Source organism: Geosmithia morbida, assembly GCF_012550715.1.
Source record: "Geosmithia morbida isolate 1262 chromosome Unknown scaffold_3, whole genome shotgun sequence".
In the NCBI taxonomy this organism is placed as follows: Eukaryota; Fungi; Ascomycota; class Sordariomycetes; order Hypocreales; family Bionectriaceae; genus Geosmithia; species Geosmithia morbida.
The window spans coordinates 73,587-90,280 of record NW_023336190.1 but is presented as its reverse complement, the minus strand read 5'-3'; the positions used below and the strand labels follow the sequence as shown (position 1 = coordinate 90,280).

Here is a 16,694-nt window from a genome sequence, read left to right as displayed (position 1 = left end):
ACTGCTAGCTATTAGTACAGACCGACAATCGGAACTAACATGTGCTTCCATCTTCTCTCATCTGTCCGTCATTTGTTGCCCACCCACCTGTATGGACGGACCGAACTGTCACTACTAATAATTGATGCTCCACGATAATATCATCGGTGAAAGTACCAGACCCAAAGGAACCGGACGTCCACTCATCTCAGCCTCAGCGTAGCAGCGAGGCATGGGGTAAAGGCCTTTTAGAAGGAGCGGCCCAGGCCCTGAAATTCATCCTCGCTGACCGCCCCTGCACTGTAGACTCAGTAATACAGCGCCTGCCCCCCCCCCCCCACAGCTTGACCTTCTCCTCTCCCCCTCAGCATGGACCGCATATTTTATGTATTAATATCCATCCATGGATCATCCAGATTGGATGGGCAGATGGCGGTACGCGAGCATGAGATCCAAAGTTTAGTGACCTCCCGACGCCGAGAACAGCATAAGACCCACTATAAAGCTTCTGTAGCCTCTACGAGTAGCGCAATGTACCGCCCCTAACCGGGTGACCACAGGCGTCGTTCATGGCTGACCGGTTGAACCGTAGGTGCAGTCGTCATCGGACAGTGAGAGAGAGGCCTGGCCACGCTGGCAGTAATATTGCAATAATATACGTCTCGAATCGCCAAGAAGTGATAATACCCGACATTACGTCGTTCTGCATGCATCACCAACACAACGGGGGAGGTTGACCATTCTTTTCTCTCTCTTCTTCTCGTTACACACACACACACACACACGCACTGTTCTCCCTTTTGTAATTTACGACAAAATTCCACGAATATCCCAGCGAGATTATGGCATGAGACCAGAAAAAGAAATCCCCCCTTCTCCGGATCACCATTTTTTATTTCACCCCTTTCGACAACGCCCACATGTGAACCGTTTCCCAACCCCTAAGACACATCTGGCGGACCACACCTCAGACAGACGATCCAGATACGACACCCGCACAGGAATTCCAGACTAAAATAATGGCCGGCCCCCAAGGTCGTATACCGGTGTACGCCGGCGCCGAGGATGAGAATATCCGGCCGCTTCTGCGCAAAGGCAAGGTAGAAGACAACGAGGAGGAGGAGGAGGAGCAGCAGCAGCAGCGCGGCCGATCCAGTCTGTCGGAGAGCCGCAACGGACCGCCGTATTACGGCGGCGGTGGTGGTGGGCGGTCGGCGGCCCCATCCCAGGCGTCGACGTTTGCCGGGCGGCGGTCGATGATGCGTAGTCGCAGTCCGCGCGAGGTGGTGGCTGAGGACAAGGCCAAGCGCAAGTACATGTTTGCAGCCTTCTTCCTGGGTGTCAGCCTGGTGTCGTTCTGCGTCCAGACGGAGCTGAGCTCGTACATCCAGAACGACCTGGGCTGGGGCAAGGCGTACTGCATGATGTACCTGACGCACGGGTCGTGGGTGGTGCTGTGGCCGGTGCAGCTGCTAGTACTGCGGTCGCAGAAGCGGGACGTCCCCTGGGGCGTGTTCCTGCGGCAGCACTTCGAGTCGCTGCGCACCACGGCCGTCATGGTCGAGACGCGGTCGCTGCGGGCATACCGGCACCCATCGTCGTCGGTGAGGCTCAACGCCGACCCCGTGCGGTACCTGGCCAAGTTCACGGCCATCGTCACCACGGCCCTCACCGTCGCCGGCCTGAGCTGGTACGTCGCCGTGGCCCTCACGACGCCCTCGGACCTGACGGCCATCTACAACTGCTCCGCCTTCTTCGCCTACGTCTTCTCCGTGCCGCTCCTGCACGAGCCCCTGCGCCTCGACAAGTCCGTCGCCGTCGTCATCGCCATCGCCGGCGTCCTGGTCGTGGCCTACGGCGGCTCCAGCTCCGGGGACGGCGACGACGTCACGGCGAGCGGCCGCTTCGTCGGGAACCTCGTCATCGGCGTGGGCTCCGTCCTCTACGGCCTCTACGAGGTCCTGTACAAGCGCTACGCCTGCCCGCCAGAGGGCGTGTCCCCCGGTCGCGGCGTCATCTTCGCCAACACCTTCGGCTCGCTCATCGGCCTCTTCACCCTGACCGTCCTGTGGTTCCCCCTGCCCCTCCTGCACTGGACCGGCATCGAGCTCTTCGAGCTGCCTACCGGCAAGACCGCATGGCTCGTCCTCGCTGCCGTCCTGTCCAACGCCACCTTTAGCGGCTCCTTCCTCGTCCTCATCTCGCTCACGTCGCCTGTCCTGTCGTCCGTCGCCGCCCTCCTCACCATCTTCATCGTCGCCCTGGCCGACTGGCTCATCACTGCCAAGCCGCTCAGCTTCGCCGCCATCGTCGGCGGGTCCATGATCACCCTGGCATTCCTGGCCCTCAGCTTCAGCACGTATCGTGAGATGAAGGAGCACGAGGCCCAGAAACTGGCCGTCGACCTGTCTGATAGTGATGTCGAGGCTGATGGGAGCGATGACAATCACGATTAGACCCCCCTCCCCCTTTGCCATTTGTGTGCTGATAGAATGTTCTCCTTGTTTTATTATCAAATAATTATTTACTAGATATCCTTTTTTTTTCTCTTCGTGAATGACTAAACAATCTTTTTCTTCTTAGGAGGAACTGGTTCTCTAGATTTTGACAACGTCCAACTCTGTACATATATTACGGGACCCCCATCACTAGCATACTGACCTCCTTTTACTGTCGAAACGGGTATTCTGCTATTTCTGTTCATTTCGGGTGGGAGGGGGGGGGGGTTATACGGGGTTTTTCATCATGGCATATCACAGGCGTTCTCGACTCAAAATCTAGTCTACAAAAATCCATCATCTGTTGGGACCACTGAAACAACTCCCATGAGTTGAGAATCCTTTTGTCATCATTAAAAGAGATTTGAGAATGTAATTCACAAGAACTAAGGTTTCCCCCCTACCACCCACCAAGTCATCATCAAATGTTATACACAGATCAAATATTAAGCCGTTACAAGAAGGAAGAATAAAAAAACTGCCACCAAGATGTTGCGCGTTTACTCATATACCACGTCCAATGACGGACACAGGCAAGTACCATCAATCAATCACCGACGGACAAGAAGACCCTGCCTGGCAATGCCCCACCTGAGCTCCCCTGGCTTCTGAGCGACGGCACGGTGCTCGACGTCGTTCCATATGTTCTCGATGTGGTCGGTGGCGCCCATTTCAAAGGTGTCGACATGCTTCCAGCGAGGTCGCAGGTCGGCGCCGCGGAAGATGATGTCTCCCACGCTGGACCAGACGGAGATGCACTCCATCCAGGGGTCCCTGATGTCGAGGTGACCGAGGGTGGAGGGCGGGAGACGTCGGGTGAAGTCGAGCTCCCGGGGGACGATCTGGATGTATATGTTCTTGGCGGTGGGCATGTGCAGGAGGAAGACGACGGTGAAGTACGGGGAGGTGGGGAAGGCGGAGACGTAGGCGAAGTCGTCAAAGGCGATGCCGTCGGATGCGGGGAGCATGTGGAGGAGGGACGGCTGGACGTGGTGGTGGTAGTCGTAGGTGGCGTAGGTGGGGATGAAGGAGCCCTCGTTGAGCAGGAGACTGTCCCACTGGCGGACGGAGAAGAGGGTAGGCATGCCGCGGCAGCTGTAGCTGGTCGACGGGTCGGTGGAGGCGGCATTCCGCCTGGTCACCTGGACGAGCTGGATGGGGAGGTCGAACATCCAGGCGCTGCTGCCCTCGAGATATCCCAGGCCGAGGATGATGGACAGGGCAGCCGGGTCGCCGATGGCGGTGACGCGGCGCGGGTTGATGCGCGAGAAGATGGAGGGCCACAGGTTGGCGGTGGCGTCGCGTCTCATGCAGAAGGTGCCCTTTGCCTCGCCCGAAACGAGGCGCAGGCTGCGCACATTGGCCACGACCGACTCGCCACCCGGCCAGGTGGTCGCGATGCTGTCGAGGAAGCGGTGCAGGTCGTGGCCCAGCGGCGGCGGATATGACCCTTCAGCCGGCTGGTATTCGTACTCCTCGGGCCGGATGGTCCACCTGATGTGCTGGAAGAGCCGGCGCCGGCAGGCGTTGCGCCACGTGCTGTTGACCAGAGAGGCGTTCTTGATGTCCACGGTGGCCAGTGAGGCGTCCAGCAGGTCAGCCGGTTCACCGTACAGCTTGTCTGTGGCCGTGTCGGTGTCGTCGAGACATGAGATGATGTGGTCTAGGATCTCGGGGGGAAGACTGTCCATGTTTTTGTGGAGGGTGCAAGTAGAGGGAAAGAGGGATGAGCGACGATGTGAGGAAGGATCATCAGAAATGAGATTGATGGTCGTATCGGTTTACGGATTGGTGGATTGAACTGTGGAAAGAGGAGGAGGAGGAGGAGGAGGAGGAAGATGATGATGATTACGACGAAGAAGGGAAGAGTAATAGTAGCCGAGGATTAAAATGTAAGAAGCTTTGTTGGGTGCGTAGGATCGACGGGGATGGGGATGTCTAAGTACGGTGAGTGGAAGGGAAGGTGCGACCGCGCCCCCCCCCTCCCCTCATTCCTGCCCTTGCCGTGTGTTGCACAGGTTTCCTCCTCCGCTCTCTCTCTCTCTCTCTCTCCTCTTTCTTGCATACAGCTAATGATGCTGATACATACAATAAAGGCAGTACTACTACTATCAGAGTAATAATCGATGGCATCGCCCCCCTCCACGTTGTGATCCTAGACACACAGGCCAAGCTAGAGAAGATCGGTCTCTTCTGTATGTCGGGTCTCTGATCACCGAGTTTCTGCCCCGATTGTCGCACACCCAGTGCACCCCAGCACATGGATCCAGCCAAACACCCTTGAAAGTCAACCCCGGAGTGCGGTGCCCAGAGTGTGGGGAAAAGAAGAGGAAAGTAGCCACCCCTCCCCGTCCCACCGTCCCTCCCCTCCCCACCTCACACCATTGTGACGTGGTCACAAGACGATACTGCACATGCATCATGGGCAGATTGGCTGTCAAGCCCATTATTGGGGAGGTTTTCCTACGGAGAACAGAGCCCCTGCATCCGAGGGGAAGAGTACACCAATGTACATGCCTGTACTGCGTGGTACCTACGAAGTACTGGACACCACCCGGGGAGAGGACAGTCTTCTCCGCCGAGCTTCCTTTCTCCGCACCATTCTTGATGCCGAGAGTAGACACATACACACGCGCACACACGCGCACACACATGCACGTACGCACGCTATTGTGACCCTAGGGTCTGATGGCGGCCCATGGAAAAGTAAAGCCGCCACCGTCGCCCTTTGATGACCTTGGTGAGTTGATCTCTTCCCAACTGGCCGGCATTCTTTATAAGGTCTCCGACTCTCTCAGGCGAGCTACACTGCCATGACAAGTACGATGGGCGCTTTGATGCCAAGGTACGCTACCAAGATAAGGTGCGCTCTGTCGCGACGCTTGTGTGGGGTACTGATAAACGATCTCGATCCTTCAATGATACGTCTACAGGCATTTGATACTAATATTATAGCATCTGTTCCTATCTGTACTATAGCGACATGCCTCACTCACGTCGTATGCAAGGATCCAGACTGGATACCCTACAGGAGATATAGACACGAGGAAAACCCGCTGTGATCGTTATCCGCCAACTGACGCTATTTTGCATATATGCAGACAGTCCGCAAACGTGGTCGTTTTTTATAATGACACCTACCGGGCATATATACATTTACATATATATATTTTGACCAAGTATGGAGTGATTGCCTGCACGACGGAAAACGGACAACAGTCCCGCAGACATCTCCTCAGAAGAGAGAGAGAGAACAGGACGGATACGACTACCCCCACCACTTCAGCGACAGAAGCGATACCAGCGGCAGTGACAGCAGCGTCTCCAATAATTATCGCATCAACCAAGCATGAGGATGCGGGCTTGAATAGTTATCTGGGTTTTCAAAAATGACGAGGCCAACTATGGGACTGGCGGCGGGCCGGGAATGCTCACCTTATAATCCTTGATCAGCACAGAGCTGACTACAAGTAGTCGAGATACCATCTCGGTCTGGGTAAACAGGTGCCCCCCCCCAATACAGGCGCCAGGGAGACCAACGAGTCACGGTCGGATCGATTGGATGGTGGTGTTGAATATATTGGGCGATGATCACGAAGCAAGGTAGAATGGGTCATCTGCGCTTTTATCAATCTTGCTAGCTTCGGTGCTGTGGAAATGGTATTGTCGAGGGAAAGACGGAACAAGAACCAGATATCAATTACTTTGAAGCTTCAACGGTAAAAGAGGTGGAAATTTAAAAATGAAAAAAAAAAAATAAAAACTTGTGTTATTGAAAAAATCAAGATGCGGCGTGAATCATAATCTGAATGAAAGAATTACAGTACCAGCCAGTCCCTCCCCTCACTCCGTGTCCATCTCAACTGTACACGCCCGTTCGGAGCTCTCCGGAGAATTGAAGACATGAGAATTGAAGACATGATGAGACCCTACAGACCGCACTCGGAGACGGCAACCTGCGTAGCCGTGGCCTCGACACGGCCCAGCTGCTCGGCCAGGCCGTTGGTGAGCGAGTTCATGGCGTTGAGGCCGATGTTGAAGCCCGAGGCCGCGTGGTCGACGGCCAGGACGTGGATGGTGTGCCCGTTGTACGAGATGCTCCAGCAGGTGCCGCACGAGGGGGAGTTCCACCCGGCCACGGCCTGGACGCCGCCGATGAAGGGGAAGCTCGCCACCTGGCCCTGGGTCTGCCAGCCGTAGCGGGAGATGAGGCCGTTCGCACCGTCAGAGCAGGAGACGGCCGTCAGGGAGCGGGAGGCATCGTCGTAGCCGACGTCGTAGGAGACTTTTCCCCCCCACCTTCACGTCAGCCATGAACAGGGTAGATGGATGGATGAAATGGACATACCGGTGTCGGCCAGGGCGGCGCCGACGAAGGGGGCAACGAGGGCAAAGAGGTTGGAGAGTTGCATCTTGAAGGTTGTTTGAGAGTGGTGATGTGCTGAAGAGTAGTGGGAGGTTGGAGAGACACGGCTTGTCAAGAGTGGTGATGGTGTGTTGGCGAGAGTAGAGGAGAGCTGATGATGATATCTCGATGGAACCGGTATATGGACCACCTCTTTATATAACAATACCGCTTCCTACCAGCACTCGCACTCGCACCCAGACTGTCGATGGAAAGACCGACGGCCCGCCTGGGGGGGGGGGGGGGGGGGGGGGGGGGGGGGGGGGGGGGGGCGAGGCCGATTCGACCGGGTCAGGATAGCCCAAGACATCGTATCGAAATGTATCACCGGCCATTCTTTCCTCTTCTACGGAGGGGTGCAAGTAAGCGGGATTATTTTCAGCGGACCCTTCCCCCGCCCCCCGATCGTCCGATAACTTGTCGGTTCATGGGCGGTGAGATCAATTTTCTTTATTGGGATTCCGAGAGAGAGAGAGAGAGAGAGAGATTGAGTTGGGGAAAACACCGCACGTGTGTTTTGTTTCCCCTCGTATTGCAATACGAGTAGAGGAGAATAAGAAGGGGAAGAAAAAAAGGGGCGGTCGATACGATGTTCGCCCGTCATGGCCGGAATGACGGAAATGCGGAGACCCGGTTTGCTAGGTCTCGTATTCTTTTTTTATCTTTATTCTTTCTTCCCTGGGCTGGGCTGGGCTGGGCTAGACTGGGCAAAACTGCGTGAGTTATGACATTCATCCCCGCGTGGAAACTCTCTTCAGCGATATTTCAGATCCCTCTTCGCGTGCGCGTGTCTACGACCATCATCAGTGAAGGTCCTCTGAATGCTGACGAATTCATTGATCGAGAGAGGCTTGATCGACAGGCGCTCATGGCCGGATGTGTGTGCTACGTCGGGTAAGGAGAATGGAAGGAGAGTGATGATGATACGACCAGGACGCGAAGAAAGCCGGATGGCCTTTTCGCTAACACGCAGGACACGGGAGCAAGGAGCGTAAAGATGGGGTTATAATTAGAACTTGGCCGCAGCTTGGCGTCGCTGGACACGAGTGGCGGACGATGGAGCTTGAACGTTGGGCTTCCCTTCAACGTACCGTCATGGCAATCCGAGTATTACCTGCAATCGTAGTGAGCAGTGCCATCACTACAAGGTAATACGGCCGTTATGTTATTAATGCCAAGGTCCCCAAGGTCCCGTTGCCAAGGCTCGACATCAGGTGCCGAGGCCGGTAGATGCAGCTGGGTTGTATTGATATTTTACTTGTACCAATACTATACGGGAGAAACTGTAGTTGTAGAATGTCTTGGTATATATAAGAATAAAAATAAAAATAAAAGGCCAAAACGTACACGTTACATTTCAGAATACGAGAGAGAGAGAGAGAGAGAGAGGAAGAGGGGTAGACGACGTGGTTCTACAAGAACAAGAACACAAGACACATTGTGAATGCTCTCCATGTCAGTTCTCTTCACGTCCATCCTCCAGAGAGCTGGGTCAGTCGTTTTGCATACTCCGTAAGCGGGCAGGTCAATCGCTCCGTCGTGCGGCACATGCATCGTATAATATATCAATACTCGTACTTCTCGTACTTGTATGCCCATTCTCCGCCTTGAGATCCACACTCAGCCAACCATGCTTCCGGAGTTCCGAAGCCATGGTTTTCGTCTTCCCTTTTTCTCTTTTCTTCTTTTGTCTTCTGTTGTTTTAGCATTAGGCAAGTTGCCGATTCAATAATAATGATGGTGATAATAATAATAATAATAGTGATAATAAATAGATGATGAATAAAAACAGGAGCTTCCCAGAGAGAAAGGGAAGCTCGCCGACTCAACCATGTCGTACATGACTCTCCCCATGTAGAGCAAGTACCTAGAAGGCGAGGAAAGAAGAAGATGGGTTCTAAACATTCAATCTGGCTGTCTCTGCCTCTCTACCATTTCTCCATACATGTATGCGACGTTGCATCCATGGCGTTGATCGGCAGACTTGAAATGGGACCACATTGCGGTATGTCCGTAGGGCACAACGTCGTCCGCCCCCATTCATAGTTGTCTGAAATATAAGGAGTGTTGTAGATCAACTAAAGTCATCATGTCTTCCGGGTACCCTGATGCAATTCGCTCAGACGAGATGGCAGATGCAGACTGTCGGATAGCGAGAGGAGACGAACAACACACGTTAACGGAATGCCTGTGCACTTTTGACACCGAAACACACAAAAGATTGGAAGCAGAGAGCCATCAAATATACATGTTTACCGAGACAGGAAAAAGAAAAAACCGGCATGGCCTGAGACTCTTGTCTCGACACAGAGGAATGGATGATGCTTACTGATCTGCATCCGGCTACATGCAACGTGCATTACCTACCTCTCTACCTACCTTACCCTCGGCAGCAAAACTCGCATCTCGCTTGTCATGTAACCGATCTGTTGACGCAATGGCAGATAAGGGAAACCCCATACGCAGGAACCCAGCAACCATGTCTCTGTGTGCTACGAGCTGTCCATGTAGATGACCTCTAGGTCTGAGATTCATCTCGTCATCATCTCGTCATCATTACTGTACGACTGTGTAATGCTTGTGTAGGAGTACAGATTGCATGTGTACGTATGCGTAGATACTCTCCCCCCCCCCCCCCCCCCCCCCCCYCMSCCCTCAGCCACCTTGTCACTCATTCAACTTCCACGGCACAAGTCACAAGTACGGCATGTCCTCTCTCCTTCCCGTCCTTTGCTGTGTCCATCGTACTGACCCCTCTCTGCAGGCGCCCATCTCCGGACGAGGCCTCTCTCTCCCCAGGCTCATCCAGACCTCTGTACGGCCATGCCGACCCGGACGGGACAGAGGACTGCACGGTCATGACGACTGCATGCTTTCTCTGCTCGCCCGTCATCGTTGTTCCGATGATCGGTCGACACACCTCGAGAGCTGTCGGAGAACCGCCAGTCTCACAGCCCGATGGTGGCTAGGCCACTCCTAACCCGCCGTGCCCGTGAAGCTGACATTGAATCTGCGCAGCATCCGTCGACTCGCCGTCTCCTCCTCCTTCTCCCTCGCTCTCGTTTCATTCACGGGGACATGCGCCCGCGGAAGGCGGCGATGATGTCCGTCCTTGTCCGCGGTCGATGTGGCGGTTAATGCTGACGAGGATCTCCTTCCTGCCACGCTGCCCAGGCTGCGGGGTGACGGACGCGCCATCAGGACCGATAACAAAGAGTGAGGACGTCGCAGGGTGTGTCCGTGCACCTGTTCTCTGTCCACAGATATCACCCACCACACCACCAAGGCAGCGATTGGATAGCCTATACGGCTTCGACAATCGGAACAGGTGTCCGTAGCTGGCCCTTTGTCTTCTCTGAATCGCCTTGCTTCGAGCGGCCACGCAGAGCGTTGCCTTTTTCTTCTTCTTCTTCTTTCTTTCTTCTTGTCTATAAACTCTTCTCCCTCGCCCTCTCTCTACATCTTGTCCTGCACACGCAGAGATCTACATCCTCTCGACATATCTCCAGATCGATACGCATCTTCACTCGAAAACCCACTCCTACTTCAGCAAGTTGGTTTTCTTCTTCTTTTTTTTTCCCCATCATACATGCACAGATCAAGTCACCATGTTTCACCTGAACCTTTCCAAGGCCCCGACCGCGCAGGAGGAGCTGAACTCTCCTCCCTCCAGCGCCTCGTCCCGACAATACAGTGCCCGCATCTCGGCCCAGAAGGAGAAGAACAGCAGCAGCAATCAGCAGCAGCAGGCCGAGACCTCCGCCGCCTCGTCCGAGGCAGCCGGTAAGAAGCGCAAGGCCGCTGGGCCCCTCGACAACCCCCGCCAGATGCAGAAGCTCCCCATGAAGAGCACCGCCAAGGAGTGCGGCCGCAGCGCCCTACCCGACTTCTTCCTCCTCAAGCACGACCCCCGCGCCCAGGTCGGTGCGCCCTACGTCGCCCGGCTGGAGGAGTTGAAGCCCGCTTATGTCAACCTCTGCATCGAGCGGGGTGCCATCCCCGGCGATGCGCTCGTGCGCGTTGTCGACATCAGCTACGGCGACGGACGGTACATGAGCCATGCCGTCGTCGACATCGTTGACGAGCACCACCCCGGTGCGTCGTCCGACGCTGGCCCTTCGCCTCCCCGGGTGACCAGGTCTGCTGGTGGTCCCGAGCCTTCTGCTCGTCGCGGTGGGGACTGACTCTCTCCCTTCTACCCTCTTCTCCTTGCGATGGGGGACGGTTCGGCTTTGCGTGCTGTATTCATCCGTGTTCTCTCTCACGAAGGAGCAAGCGGATTAGATGCTCTCGTGCATATCGCCAGATTCAATAGATTGGCCTACCGAAGAAGAATAGTTCTCGGCTCGAAGATCATCCGCACTTCTCTGGCATCGTTTGCCGTGCCCCATCCTCTTGAATTGTCAAGTCATGCATTGACGATAGAATAATGTTGGCTATACTGTCTTCTGACAGCTTGGCATATCCGTGGGAATCCCGTAATGATGCACCCGAGTTCATCCGCTGAATAAGTTGGGGCAGATTGAGTCCTAACACCGCCACTACTCCGTAGAACCCCACCAAAATGAGCCTCCCGGATAGATAGTAACCGATTCGGATCCCTCCCCTCTCCACACATGACACTACGGGGTCCCCGGATGCAGAGAGAAACCCCCCGACGAGTGGCAGTGATACGGCCGTTTCCTGCAGGCGACGTACAATGAGTGAATCACCGAAGCGGCCGAGATCCCGGCGAAGAGTGACGTTGGCATGCAATCAATGTCGTGCGAAACGGATCAAGGCAAGGAGCGCGTGACCTGCATCTCAACCTCATCACAACACCGTCCACGACTGCCCCCCCCCCCTCCCTTCTCCCCTGGGCTGCTGTTCTGACATGCGAGGCTCCATTCTCAGTGCAACGGCGAGATGCCCCGGTGTGCGGCATGCGAAAAGGGATCCCAGCTGTGCGAGTACAGCCATGGCACATCGCGACGAAGGTAATGATGCCTGTGACCTGATACCCGTCGTCAGACGTCAATGTCGCATCCTGTCTGACGAGTGCAAACGTACAAGGCCACCCAGCAAACAGTACGTCCAGGCCTTGCTGGCACGGATCCAGAGTCTCGAAGAGGCACTGTCGAGCCAGGCCGGCTCAGCAGCAGAATCAACAATCGATCCTCCCAAGGGAGAAGTACAGCACAGCCCACCACCCGCCGCCTTACCACCTACAGCCTCGGATGCAGCGTCACCGATACACACACTCATCGATGCCATCACGCCCAGCCCGGGGCGGCTCCACGTTTCCGACACAGGACAGCTGCGGTTCTTCTACTCGCGGAACCACCAGCTCCTATCCTCCGACGCTGTTGCGTCGCCGAGCGACGCACAGAAGAGAGGATACGCCGCCGCGAGGCGACTGACCGGTGTGGCTGATGTGCCCCAAGACCTGCGGGACCACCTCCTCGACCTCTTCTGGTGCTGGCAGAACTCCTGGCACTACCTCGTTCCGGAGAAGGCCTTCCTGCATGATCTCCACCGCGAACACTCGGGGCGCTTCTGCTCGCCTCTCCTACTCCTTGCTATATTCTCCGTGACCTCCAGGCTGTCTGATAGGCCGGAGGTGAGGCTGGACGTCGACGATCCGGACACGGCGGGAGAGGCGTATGCGAACGAAGCCAAGGTCATGCTCAACTGCGAGTTTGAATCTCCGACGACCATGACGGTCCAGGCAGCTGCCTTGCTGGCCGTCCGCGAGATGGCGCTGGACATGGAATCGAGCGGCTGGGTCTACAGCGGGATCGCGACGAGGATGGCCTTCAATCTAGGCCTGCACCTGGATTGCTCCGACGCTGTCACGCGGGGTGTCATATCCTGTGATGAGGCGGAGGCCCGGTCGATAACCTGGTGGGGCTGCTACATGATAGACAGGTGACTTGACCGTGACGCCCCGTGTACGTGCATGCAGCGAGCGTGGCTGACGGTGAATCTTGGTGCGGAAAGGATGTTCAGCGTAGGCTGGGGAAGACCGGCTACAATACCCTACCGCAGCATCACGGTCGAGAAGCCGTCGCTCTATGGCGAGACAGAGCATCGAGAGTGGAGGCCGATACCGCGAGCTGTGTCTGACGTGGTCATACGTACATCGTACGGCGTGACAAACTTCCACTACGTCCTGGAACTGTTCGGGATAATGTCCAAGATCCTAGAGCAAGAGTATGCTTGATCCGGAGGGAGATGTGGCGTGCGTTGAAGGAGAGCACGAAGCATCATGTCAACTGACATCTGCTAGTCACATACCCAAAACCCCTGTCTCGAGGGAGCACGTCTACAGTCACGTCACCCGGTCTCACCTCAGACTGGTCTCGTTCTATCACCGACTCCCGAGCTTTCTCAGAATCTCTCCATCAGCCCTGCAGATATCTGCACCGCACGTATATCTGCTCCAGTACGTTCTGCCCTCTTCACAACGTCACTAAGAGTCGTCACCGAGGCTGAGACGCGCAGCAACAGCCTCCAATACCACACCGCCGTGGTCCTGCTGCACCGACCCTTCTTCCAGATGTTCCGCCAAGACTTCCCGCTGAAAGGTCAAGACACCGGGCCGCACGACATTCACATCCAAGCTTGCCGAACCTCAGCAGAGTGGATCTCCAATATCATCCGAATATACAAGGTGAATTATACGCTGGTGAGTTTCATCGTATCTCCTTCCCCCTCGTTCTCATGACCTGAAGAGCAGTCGTACACCGTAATACCATGACGTAGTAGAGGTGTATCTGACAGCTGGCCAGCGACGGATCCCCATCTTTGCCGTGCATTGCACCGTCACCGCGGCGACTGTACATCTGGCCGACACAATGTCGGCTGATGCCGAGCTGCGGAAGAAGGCCATACAAAGACTGCAAGTCTGCGTGCTGGGTCTTCGGGAGATGAGCACCGCTTGGAATTCCGGTACCAGGTGCATCCTGTCCATCCAGCGTTTGGCGAACGAGTGCAATGCTGGCGCGGAGGCTTTGAATGCCACAGAAGCCGTTTCCGAGTCTGAAGGCTCATAGAGGCACTGTAGTCTTTATTCTCCGATATCTTCTGCAACGAAATTCGAGTCATCCTGTGCCAGAGGGAAACAGATCACAGCATAGTAGACTTACAGAGTTGTGGCCATCTGCCCGCTTACACGCGCTCAACTGGTGTGCGCATGCGGTGGTATCGTAAGTACACATGCAGGCGGAAGGAGAGTCTCTCTTTTTTTTTTTTTTGCTATCCATGGATGAAGTACGCAGTATGAAGCAATCTGAAACAGCTACCTGGACTAACGCGAGAAACACAGAGCAGTCGACAACGCACAACCCAACATCCCCCTCCTCACTCGGAAGGCGAAGCAGCAGGCTCCTCAGCAGTGGCAAGAGGGGCGTGAGTGGACGTCAATGTTCTGGCGGCAGAGCTTGCCGAGGACGCGGAGGGATCGACCCTTGCGACAACAGCCTTAGGCTGGTCATCGACGAGAACGCGCAGGAGGTCGGGGCGGGAGTAGTGGCCAACAGGGTCAGCGAGGGTCTTGGCCTCGTCGATCTTGTCCAGGTCAATGTCACAGTAGACGAGGCCATCAAAGTTGGGGTCGGTGGGGGTGGTCAGGGTGCGGGCGTCCGGGCCGTACACGCGGGCGATACCGCCGCCCACATCCGTCGTGGCATCGCCCTTGCTGGCCGCCTGACCGTCGGTGTTGAGGATCTGGCCGGCCCTGGAGATGGGCTGGTTGGCCAGCAGGACAAACGACTGGCCCTCGAGGGCGTACGTCTCCGTGGCGGACAGGGTGGCGGCGGCGGAGAGGGGATAGGGCCCGGCGTCTTTGTAGGCGAACGACGGCCACGACGCGACGTGCACCTGCTCGCCCTGGGCGTAGGTGTGGAACTTGAGGAGGGGCTGCAGGTGCTCCCAGCAGTTGAGCATGCCGATCTTCCCCAGCGGGGTGTCGACGACGTTGTTGAGCGAGTCGCCCGTCGAGTCGCCGAAGATGGTGCGCTCCATGTGCGTGGGCTTGAGCTTGCGCCGGTGCAGGAGGATGTTGCCGTCCGGCCCGATGAGGACCTGCGCCAGGTACAGGCTGCCGCCGGCGCGCTCGCTGAAGCCCAGCACCGCGTGCATCTTGTGGTCCGCCACGGCCTGGCGGATGCGCAGCATCTCCGGACCGTACGCCGTCATGCTGTTGCGCATGTACTTGAGCACCAGGGGGTGGTTCTCCTGGTACGTGCCGGACCAGATGAAATTCGGGTACCCTGGAAGCCAGACCTCGGAGAAGGCGATCAGGGCGGCGCCGTTACTGGCCGCCTCTCCGATCAGAGAGATGGCCTTGTCGACGCCGGCCTCCAGGTCGAACCAGCACGGCTCGGCCTGCGAGACGGCCGCCTTCCATTGTCTGATGGACATGGTTTATATGTGTGGAATCTGTGCGATGGGGCTTTTGAAAGAGGAAGTCGAGACACTTTTTCTCCCTCTTTTTTTTCTCGATATGATGAACAGCTCTAGGAGGAGGGGTTGAGTAGAGTCTTATCTGTGGTTTCTATATCTGCCTGTCTATTGATAAGGTTGCGCCGCCATCCCATGATGCGTCTACGTCAGCGGAATAGCATATAAGGCCTAATCTGTACACACCTGAGTCAAGGACTGCGCCGCCTCGACGAGCAGACTGCATGTATCTCGGCACCGTCGTCGTCCACACGGTTTACCCGACGGTTATTGGGTGGAAATACCATGCGTGCTTCCTGGCTGGCGCCACTGTGTCCATCCTACCCTAACGTGATGCGACACGTATCGACACCTCCCCCCCCCCCCCCCCCCTCACGTCCCCGCGTCCCAGACTAAGGGATCTTCTCCGGAGTATTATAAGTAGCAGACAGCTTCGGCGACCTCGTCGACCAGGTTGCCTCTTGGTTCCAGAGGGCAGCTCCATGGATGATCAGCAGATGACTAATCCGTACCGACGGCAGCGTTGTGTGTCGACGGGGGGGGAGAAGGAAGAGGTTGTGAAGTGGAAAGAGTCGGCTAGTTCCGGGTCAAGGGGCAGTCTGCCAAGGTAACCTGTACTCGTAAAGCAATGATGATACCTTGTACGGATAGTAGCGACGATACTCGCATGTCCGTGCATACGAGTATACAGATCTCTGCACAATGTATCGATACTTGCACGGGCGCGAGCCCTGTGACCTCGTCCCGACACCTTCAGCTCCACTTGGCGGGCGCAGATAGATTGACAGCACAGTCGATTGACGCATTGTCTGTAAGAGACGGGCTCGGCTTCTCCAAACTACCCCGTCCAAGATCGCTAGAGAGGTCGGAACGGTGACGCAACGGTCAACGATGCCGTGCACTGATGATGTACGGGTGGTGGTGATGATAGTATTGCTGGTAGCGATGTAATCTGTACAGATTACAGATTAGTCGTGCTGATGGTCCAGGCGAGCCTACAGATCCGCCACTCGTAACAATCATGTGCGATGTACGGAGCAACACGGGCAGAGAGAGGCTGACGGCCCATGTCGTGGCAACTCGGTGCAATCAGAAACCGATACTTGCTACTCCGTATATCGTGATACTCCCGTACTATCGATACCGGTGACGAGAACCCTCTGCTCGAACCCCGCACACGCGCCTCCTCCCCCAACTTGCTTGACGGCATGACCAGGAGCTGTGCATGCAGGGAATATGCTCGTGGCCGTGCGATGCTTGGGCCGCAGTTGAGACGGCAGAGTTATCATGCGTACAGATCACACGCATACACAACATGTACAGCACGTACAGAGCCTGCACGCATAGAAGCAATAGGACTAAAAGGTTCT

General features: G+C 56.0%; 6 protein-coding genes across 6 annotated transcripts; 3 read left to right on the top strand and 3 right to left on the bottom strand.

Annotated features, from left to right (window-relative positions):
- Nucleotides 1-998: 998 nt before the first annotated feature.
- On the top strand, nucleotides 999-2,435 carry GMORB2_4972 (EamA-like transporter family; the record flags this gene model as incomplete). Its single annotated transcript, XM_035466946.1, has 1 exon — nucleotides 999-2,435. One exon carries the CDS (start codon nucleotides 999-1,001, stop codon nucleotides 2,433-2,435), a length of 1,437 nt encoding a protein of 478 aa, XP_035322958.1.
- A 593-nt stretch (nucleotides 2,436-3,028) lies between these two features.
- Nucleotides 3,029-4,168, bottom strand: GMORB2_4971 (F-box domain protein; the record flags this gene model as incomplete). Its single annotated transcript, XM_035466945.1, has 1 exon — nucleotides 3,029-4,168. One exon carries the CDS (start codon nucleotides 4,166-4,168, stop codon nucleotides 3,029-3,031), a length of 1,140 nt encoding a protein of 379 aa, XP_035322957.1.
- A 2,238-nt stretch (nucleotides 4,169-6,406) lies between these two features.
- On the bottom strand, nucleotides 6,407-6,889 carry GMORB2_4970 (protein SnodProt1 precursor; the record flags this gene model as incomplete). The annotated part of the gene is made up of 2 exons (XM_035466944.1): nucleotides 6,407-6,762; nucleotides 6,826-6,889. 2 exons carry the CDS (start codon nucleotides 6,887-6,889, stop codon nucleotides 6,407-6,409), a joined length of 420 nt encoding a protein of 139 aa, XP_035322956.1.
- A 3,601-nt stretch (nucleotides 6,890-10,490) lies between these two features.
- Nucleotides 10,491-11,066, top strand: GMORB2_4969 (uncharacterized protein; the record flags this gene model as incomplete). Its single annotated transcript, XM_035466943.1, has 1 exon — nucleotides 10,491-11,066. One exon carries the CDS (start codon nucleotides 10,491-10,493, stop codon nucleotides 11,064-11,066), a length of 576 nt encoding a protein of 191 aa, XP_035322955.1.
- Nucleotides 11,067-11,755: 689 nt separating this feature from the next.
- Nucleotides 11,756-13,916, top strand: GMORB2_4968 (Fungal trans; the record flags this gene model as incomplete). Its single annotated transcript, XM_035466942.1, has 4 exons — nucleotides 11,756-12,789; nucleotides 12,862-13,074; nucleotides 13,270-13,549; nucleotides 13,653-13,916. The coding sequence occupies 4 exons, from the start codon at nucleotides 11,756-11,758 to the stop codon at nucleotides 13,914-13,916; spliced, it is 1,791 nt and encodes a 596-aa protein (XP_035322954.1).
- Nucleotides 13,917-14,223: 307 nt separating this feature from the next.
- GMORB2_4967 (cyanide hydratase) lies at nucleotides 14,224-15,285 on the bottom strand (the record flags this gene model as incomplete). Its single annotated transcript, XM_035466941.1, has 1 exon — nucleotides 14,224-15,285. The coding sequence occupies one exon, from the start codon at nucleotides 15,283-15,285 to the stop codon at nucleotides 14,224-14,226; it is 1,062 nt and encodes a 353-aa protein (XP_035322953.1).
- Nucleotides 15,286-16,694: the final 1,409 nt, after the last annotated feature.